The sequence below is a fragment of the Salvelinus alpinus genome, chromosome 31 (assembly GCF_045679555.1).
Source record: "Salvelinus alpinus chromosome 31, SLU_Salpinus.1, whole genome shotgun sequence".
Taxonomy (NCBI): Eukaryota; Metazoa; Chordata; class Actinopteri; order Salmoniformes; family Salmonidae; genus Salvelinus; species Salvelinus alpinus.
Window position 1 is genome coordinate 32,516,742 of NC_092116.1, and position 9,437 is coordinate 32,526,178.

The 9,437-nt window shown below is 45.5% G+C and overlaps 1 protein-coding gene across 4 annotated transcripts in view; it reads left to right on the plus strand.

Annotated features, from left to right (window-relative positions):
* The window catches only part of LOC139561709 (zinc finger protein 638-like), a 46,374-nt gene extending 39,737 nt beyond the window's left edge, over positions 1-6,637 (plus strand). For all 4 annotated transcript variants that reach the window (XM_071378965.1, XM_071378964.1, XM_071378966.1 and 1 more), the window contains 2 exons: positions 69-190; positions 4,997-6,637. In XM_071378965.1, coding sequence (XP_071235066.1) covers positions 69-190; positions 4,997-5,062 — 188 coding nt within the window. In that variant the 3' untranslated portion in view covers positions 5,063-6,637. The remainder of the gene's footprint in view (positions 1-68; positions 191-4,996) is intronic.
* Positions 6,638-9,437: the final 2,800 nt, after the last annotated feature.

Below are 9,437 nucleotides of genomic sequence, written 5' to 3' on the forward strand. Positions count from 1 at the left end.
TCTCTCTCTCTCTCCTCTTTCCCCTCTCTCATCTCCTCTCTCTCTCTCTCTCCCTCTCTCCTCTCCAGGCCAGGACTTTGTGATTCCTAAGACAGGGTTCTTCTGTAAGCTGTGTTCTCTGTTCTACGGGAGCGAAGACAAAGCCAAGAAGACCCACTGCAGCAGTCTGCAACACTATCAGAACATGCAGGTATAAACGGCCGGGCTGACGGGGGGGGGGTGGAGGGGGGGGGGGACGACGCAGCCAAGAAGAATAATCTATATTAGAAGGTATATTTTTAGACCTGTTAGTTTGATACGTGGACCTGTTAGTTTGATACGGGGACCTGTTAGTTTGATACATGGACCTGTTAGTTTGATACGGGGGCCTGTTAGTTTGATACGGGGACCTGTTAGTTTGATACGTGGGACCTGTTAGTTTGATACGGGGACCTGTTAGTTTGATACATGGACCTGTTAGTTTGATACGGGGGCCTGTTAGTTTGATACGGGGACCTGTTAGTTTGATACGTGGACCTGTTAGTTTGATACGGGGACCTGTTAGTTTGATACGGGGACCTGTTAGTTTGATACGGGGACCTGTTAGTTTGATACGGGGACCTGTTAGTTTGATACGGGGACCTGTTAGTTTGATAAGGGGACCTGTTAGTTTGATACGGGGACCTGTTAGTTTGATACGTGGACCTGTTAGTTTGATACGTGGACCTGTTAGTTTGATAAGGGGACCTGTTAGTTTGATACGTGGACCTGTTAGTTTGATACGGGGACCTGTTAGTTTGATACGGGGACCTGTTAGTTTGATACGGGGACCTGTTAGTTTGATACGGGGACCTGTTAGTTTGATACGGGGACCTGTTAGTTTGATACGGGGACCTGTTAGTTTGATACGGGGACCTGTTAGTTTGATACGGGGACCTGTTAGTTTGATACGTGGACCTGTTAGTTTGATACGGGGACCTGTTAGTTTGATACGGGGACCTGTTAGTTTGATACGGGGACCTGTTAGTTTGATACGGGGACCTGTTAGTTTGATACGGGGACCTGTTAGTTTGATACGGGGGCCTGTTAGTTTGATAAGGGGACCTGTTAGTTTGATACGTGGACCTGTTAGTTTGATACGGGGACCTGTTAGTTTGATACGGGGACCTGTTAGTTTGATACGGGGACCTGTTAGTTTGATACGGGGACCTGTTAGTTTGATACGGGGACCTGTTAGTTTGATACGGGGACCTGTTAGTTTGATACGGGGACCTGTTAGTTTGATACGGGGACCTGTTAGTTTGATACGTGGACCTGTTAGTTTGATACGGGGACCTGTTAGTTTGATACGGGGACCTGTTAGTTTGATACGGGGACCTGTTAGTTTGATACGGGGACCTGTTAGTTTGATACGGGGACCTGTTAGTTTGATACGGGGACCTGTTAGTTTGATACGGGGGCCTGTTAGTTTGATACGGGGGCCTGTTAGTTTGATAAGGGGACCTGTTAGTTTGATACAGGGACCTGTTAGTTTGATACGGGGACCTGTTAGTTTGATACGGGGACCTGTTAGTTTGATACGGGGACCTGTTAGTTTGATACGGGGACCTGTTAGTTTGATACGGGGACCTGTGAGTTTGATACGTGGGCCTGTCAGTTTGATACGTGGACCTGTTAGTTTGATACGGGGACCTGTTAGTTTGATACGGGGACCTGTTAGTTTGATACGGGGACCTGTTAGTTTGATACGTGGGCCTGTCAGTTTGATACGTGGACCTGTCAGTTTGATACGGGGACCTGTCAGTTTGATACGTGGGCCTGTCAGTTTGATACGTGGACCTGTTAGTTTGATACGGGGACCTGTTAGTTTGATACGGGGGCCTGTTAGTTTGATACGGGGACCTGTTAGTTTGATACGTGGACCTGTTAGTTTGATACGGGGACCTGTTAGTTTGATACGGGGACCTGTTAGTTTGATACGGGGACCTGTTAGTTTGATACGTGGACCTGTTAGTTTGATACGTGGGCCTGTTAGTTTGATACGGGGACCTGTTAGCTTGATACGGGGACCTGTTAGTTTGATACGGGGGCCTGTTAGTTTGATACGGGGACCTGTTAGTTTGATACGGGGACCTGTTAGTTTGATACGGGGGACCTGTTAGTTTGATACGGGGGCCTGTTAGTTTGATACGGGGGCCTGTTAGTTTGATACGGGGGCCTGTTAGTTTGATAAGGGGACCTGTTAGTTTGATACGGGGACCTGTTAGTTTGATACGGGGACCTGTTAGTTTGATACGGGGACCTGTTAGTTTGATACGGGGACCTGTTAGTTTGATAAGGGGACCTGTTAGTTTGATACGGGGACCTGTTAGTTTGATACGGGGGCCTGTTAGTTTGATAAGGGGACCTGTTAGTTTGATACGGGGACCTGTTAGTTTGATACGGGGGCCTGTTAGTTTGATACGGGGACCTGTTAGTTTGATACGGGGACCTGTTAGTTTGATACGGGGACCTGTTAGTTTGATACGGGGACCTGTTAGTTTGATACGGGGACCTGTTAGTTTGATACGGGGGCCTGTTAGTTTGATACGGGGGCCTGTTAGTTTGATACGGGGGCCTGTTAGTTTGATACGTGGGACCTGTTAGTTTGATACGGGGACCTGTTAGTTTGATACGGGGACCTGTTAGTTTGATACGGGGACCTGTTAGTTTGATACGGGGACCTGTTAGTTTGATACGGGGACCTGTTAGTTTGATACGGGGACCTGTTAGTTTGATACGGGGACCTGTTAGTTTGATACGGGGACCTGTTAGTTTGATACGGGGACCTGTTAGTTTGATACGGGGACCTGTTAGTTTGATGCGTGGACCTGTTAGTTTGATGCGTGGACCTGTTAGTTTGATGCGTGGACCTGTTAGTTTGATACGGGGACCTGTTAGTTTGATACGGGGACCTGTTAGTTTGATACGTGGGACCTGTTAGTTTGATACGGGGACCTGTTAGTTTGATGCGTGGACCTGTTAGTTTGATACGGGGGGCCTGTTAGTTTGATACGGGGACCTGTTAGTTTGATACGGGGACCTGTTAGTTTGATGCGTGGACCTGTTAGTTTGATACGGGGACCTGTTAGTTTGATACGGGGACCTGTTAGTTTGATACGTGGGACCTGTTAGTTTGATACGGGGACCTGTTAGTTTGATACGGGGACCTGTTAGTTTGATACGGGGACCTGTTAGTTTGATACGGGGACCTGTTAGTTTGATACGGGGACCTGTTAGTTTGATACGTGGACCTGTTAGTTTGATACGGGGGCCTGTTAGTTTGATACATGGACCTGTTAGTTTGATACGGGGACCTGTTAGTTTGATACGTGGGACCTGTTAGTTTGATACGTGGACCTGTTAGTTTGATACGGGGACCTGTTAGTTTGATACGGGGACCTGTTAGTTTGATACGTGGACCTGTTAGTTTGATACGGGGACCTGTTAGTTTGATACGGGGACCTGTTAGTTTGATACGGGGACCTGTTAGTTTGATACGGGGACCTGTTAGTTTGATACGGGGACCTGTTAGTTTGATACGGGGACCTGTTAGTTTGATACGGGGACCTGTTAGTTTGATACGGGGACCTGTTAGTTTGATGCGTGGACCTGTTAGTTTGATACGGGGACCTGTTAGTTTGATGCGTGGACCTGTTAGTTTGATACGGGGACCTGTTAGTTTGATACGGGGACCTGTTAGTTTGATACGTGGGACCTGTTAGTTTGATACGGGGACCTGTTAGTTTGATGCGTGGACCTGTTAGTTTGATACGGGGGGCCTGTTAGTTTGATACGGGGACCTGTTAGTTTGATACGGGGACCTGTTAGTTTGATGCGTGGACCTGTTAGTTTGATACGGGGACCTGTTAGTTTGATACGGGGACCTGTTAGTTTGATACGTGGGACCTGTTAGTTTGATACGGGGACCTGTTAGTTTGATACGGGGACCTGTTAGTTTGATACGTGGACCTGTTAGTTTGATACGGGGGCCTGTTAGTTTGATACGGGGGCCTGTTAGTTTGATACGGGGACCTGTTAGTTTGATACGGGGGCCTGTTAGTTTGATACATGGACCTGTTAGTTTGATACGGGGACCTGTTAGTTTGATACGTGGGACCTGTTAGTTTGATACGTGGACCTGTTAGTTTGATACGGGGACCTGTTAGTTTGATACGGGGACCTGTTAGTTTGATACGGGGGCCTGTTAGTTTGATACGGGGGCCTGTTAGTTTGATACGTGGACCTGTTAGTTTGATACGTGGACCTGTTAGTTTGACACGGGGACCTGTTAGTTTGATACGTGGACCTGTTAGTTTGATACGGGGACCTGTTAGTTTGATACATGGACCTGTTAGTTTGATACGGGGACCTGTTAGTTTGATACATGGACCTGTTAGTTTGATACGGGGACCTGTTAGTTTGATACGGGGACCTGTTAGTTTGATACGGGGACCTGTTAGTTTGATACGGGGGCCTGTTAGTTTGATACGTGGGACCTGTTAGTTTGATACGTGGGACCTGTTAGTTTGATACGGGGGCCTGTTAGTTTGATACGGGGACCTGTTAGTTTGATACGTGGACCTGTTAGTTTGATACGGGGGCCTGTTAGTTTGATACGGGGGACCTGTTAGTTTGATACGGGGGACCTGTTAGTTTGATACGGGGGCCTGTTAGTTTGATACGTGGACCTGTTAGTTTGATACGGGGACCTGTTAGTTTGATACGTGGACCTGTTAGTTTGATACGTGGACCTGTTAGTTTGATACGGGGAATTGACTGATTTCATTATTAGGCCTGTAAATAACCAGTCCTGTCGGACAACTATGTGGCTAATACCCTCTACCTTTCACCTCCATCACCCTCTCTTTTTCTCTCCCCCTCTCTTTATCTCTCTCTCTATCCCCCCCCTCTCTCTCTATCCCCCTCTCTCTTTATTCCCCTCTCTCTCCCTCTCTCTCTCTCTTTCCCTCTCCAGAAATATTACCTGAAGCGTCAGAAGCAACAAGCAGGAAGTTCTAGCCACGGCTCTGTCTCCGAATGACCCCCTTGACCCTGCATGTTTTCCAAATGGCACCCTGTTCCCTACATAGTGCACTACTTTTAGACCAGAGCCCCATAGTGCTCTGGTGGCAGGGTGCCATTTGACTCCCAACTCAATCAATCTTTATTTTCTAATTTGTGTGTCTGAAACAACTGTAAGTCTGGTCATAATACTACACTATATGGGCTAACAGAGGATCTGAGTAGAGGAGTTCTGATCCAGGATCAGTCCATATAGTCCAGTCCATATAGTTATGATCTTATAGACTAGACTGATCCAGGATCAGTCCCCCCCAGTCCATATAGTTATGATCTTATAGCTAACAGAGGATCTGAGTAGAGGAGTTCTGATCCAGGATCAGTCCCCCCCCCCAGTCCATATAGTTATGATCTTATAGACTAGACTGATCCAGGATCAGTCCCCCCCAGTCCATATAGTTATGATCTTATAGACTAGACTGATCCAGGATCAGCCCCCCCCAGTCCATATAGTTATGATCTTATAGACTAGACTGATCCAGGATCAGTTCCCCCCCCAGTCCATGTAGTTATGATCTTATAGACTAGACTGATCCAGGATCAGTTCCCCCCCCCCAGTCCATATAGTTATGATCTTATAGACTAGACTGATCCAGGATCAGTCCCCCCCCCCCCCAGTCCATATAGCTATGATCTTAAAGACTGATCCAGGATCAGTACCCCCCAGTCCATATAGTTATGATCTTAAAGGCTAGACTGATCCTATATTTCATGTTTTTTTGGGGGGGGGGTGTATTTGGATGTCTGTGTTTTTAATTTAAGAAGCATGGTTTGGCGGGTGATGTTTTGGAGGACGAACGACTTCGACCTTCGCCTCCCGAGCCCGTTGGTTGAGTTGCAGCGATGACACAAGATTGAAATTGGAGAGAAAAAGGGGATTAAAATGATGTGTATTAACACCATTGTCTATTACACAGTAATTTATACATTGATGTGAGCTAGAGGTACATGGGTAAGGGAAATGTAAATATCAATGACAATTGATATTAGCCAGACTGAGGATATCCAGACTGAGGATAAGAATGGTAATGTTCAGAGGAGATACACGGTGACTACAGTACTAAAACTTCAAGCCAAAGTAATCCTTCTAACCCCCCCCCCCCCTTAAAAGAGTTAGATGCACTATTGTAAAGTGGTTGTTCCACTGGATATCATAAGGTGAATGCACCAATTTGTAAGTCGCTCTGGATAAGAGTGTCTGCTAAATGACTTAAATGTAATGTAAATGTTTCAGATCTATTTGACCTTTATAGTCGCTGGAGACAAAATGTGAAACCGGTCATAATGGCAGCAAACTGAATCATATCAACTTTTCCCACAGGGAAGTTTATGAGAATGATGTGCCGTTAAGCAGAAATTTAAATTGTATGACCTTTTATCTTACAGAGATGGGTACTTTCTAACGTCTTAATTATAGGCTACCCTGACTTTCTCGGGTTCTTTTTTCTGTCATGTTAAATATCAGCCACTATCCGTGTCTTTCTTCTGTGCGTAAAAAAACGAACTGTTTTTATGATTCATAAATACTTTCCTAAAACCAGAATATTTTTTATGAATATGCATATATGTAGATCGTTCTTGCATTTGAGCCCTAATATATTTTGAACATTGAATGAAAAACTCCACGAGAAAATCTGTTAGCCGGAAAGTGGGCGAATTTTCATCTTTTGAATTAAATGTATTCAGCCCTCGCAAGGGAGCCACGCCTTCAAAGCCTGTTACACACCTGCAGTAAGGTAAGTCTGAATACCAACTACTGACAAGTGGCATAGGAAAGGTGTAATTGTCAGGCCCATAGAGTTGGTTGTCAGGTTAGTAGGTTAGTTGGTTACCCTCTCCTCGGAGAACCATCAGATGTTTAAACTTTTTTGTTATTGTATCCCGTAAACTGGCCACGCCTGATTAAATCAGTCTGCTAGCCTTCAACCCACTTGGTCCACGAGGACTTGGGTTGGGAAGTACTGACGGAGAGAATAACTCCGGATCAATATACAAACCTGACTTGGGCTGGGAAGTACTGATGGAGAGAATAACTCCGGATCAATATACAAACCTGACTTGGGTTGGGAAGTACTGACATAGAGAATACCTCCGGATCAATATACAAACCTGACTTGGGTTGGGAAGTACTGACAGAGAGAATACCTCCGGATCAATATACAAACCTGACTTGGGTTGGGAAGTACTGATGGAGAGAATACCTCCGGATCAATATACAAACCTGACTTGGGTTGGGAAGTACTGACAGAGAGAATAACTCCGGATCAATATACAAACCTGACTTGGGAAGTACTGACGGAGAGAATACCTCCGGATCAATATACAAACCTGACTTGGGTTGGGAAGTACTGACAGAGAGAATACCTCCGGATCAATATACAAACCTGACTTGGGTTGGGAAGTACTGACAGAGAGAATACCTCCGGATCAATATACAAACCTGACTTGGGTTGGGAAGTACTGACAGAGAGAATACCTCCGGATCAATATACAAACCTGACTTGGGTTGGGAAGTACTGACAGAGAGAATAACTCCGGATCAATATACAAACCTGCAGTGAACAGTGAAGTTATTATGGTTCAACTGTAGAATTGTGTCAACAATAGCTATGTTTAGCTAGTCAGGGGAATTGTTATTGTATAGAGGGGGGGGTACATACTGTCTTGAGCCGGACTGAGGATAAGAATGGTAATGTTCAGAGGGGATACACGACGACTACAGTACTAAAACTTCACGCCAAAGTACATTTGACCGAAACACTGTTTTGGAGTCGTCTAAATCCACAAGATTTCAAAAACCATCCAAATCAATTGTTTTATAAAACCAGAAAATTGAAAGTGACTTCCTCATCTTGTCTCATTTCCTTCATCCAATCTCATCTCAAAATACTGGACAGGAGAAAACAAAATGGTGGATGCCTCATAGGCGTGGACATGAAGAGGAAGTCACTTTAGACTACTTGGATGTACCCTCTGTCTCATCCGCCATTCAGGTCAATCAATCTGTGCCACTTGCCGTGGGCAGATGTCTCGAAGGTTTGTACCTATGCTGTTCTTTGGCCACGTTCCAGGCTGACTACATTACAGAAGCCTGCCAGAGTTCAACACACCTAGATAGGTGTGTAATAGCGTATCAGCAGATCAGATGCCCGACTGCACGCAACCATTGGTTGATGCAATGGAACGTCTGATATGTAGTCAGCCTGGAACGTGATACTTGTAATGAAATCATAACTCATAAATATTGCACCTCTTTAGAGAACAGCGAGTCATGACATGACCATGCTGTTGATGAGGAAACCATGACCTGACCATGCTGTTGATGAGGAAACCATGACCATGCTGTTGATTAGGAAACAATGACCTGACCATGCTGTTGATGAGGAAACCATGACCATGCTGTTGATGAGGAAACCATGACCATGCTGTTGATGAGGAGACCATGACCATGCTGTTGATGAGGAAACCATGACCATGCTGTTGATGAGGAAACCATGACATGACCATGCTGTTGATGAGGAAACCATGACATGACCATGCTGTTGATGAGGAAACCATGACCTGACCATGCTGTTGATGAGGAAACCATGACCATGCTGTTGATGAGGAAACCATGACATGACCATGCTGTTGATGAGGAAACCATGACATGACCATGCTGTTGATGAGGAAACCATGACCTGACCATGCTGTTGATGAGGAAACCATGACCATGCTGTTGATGAGGAAACAATGACCATGCTGTTGATGAGGAGACCATGACCATGCTGTTGATGAGGAAACCATGACCATGCTGTTGATGAGGAAACCATGACATGACCATGCTGTTGATGAGGAAACCATGACATGACCATGCTGTTGATGAGGAAACCATGACATGACCATGCTGTTGATGAGGAAACCATGACATGACCATGCTGTTGATGAGGAAACAATGGCATGACCATGCTGTTGATGAGGAAACCATGACATGACCATGCTGTTGATGAGGAAACCATGACATGACCATGCTGTTGATGAGGAAACCATGACATGACCATGCTGTTGATGAGGAAACCATGACATGACCATGCTGTTGATGAGGAAACCATGACATGACCATGCTGTTGATGAGGAAACCATGACCATGCTGTTGATGAGGAAACCATGGCATGACCATGCTGTTGATGAGGAAACCATGACATGGCCATGCTGTTGATGGGGAAACGATGACATGACCATGCTGTTGATGAGGAAACCATGACATGGCCATGCTGTTGATGAGGAAACAATGACATGACCATGCTGTTGATGAGGAAACCATGACATGACCAATGTATGGTATATAAATGTATACA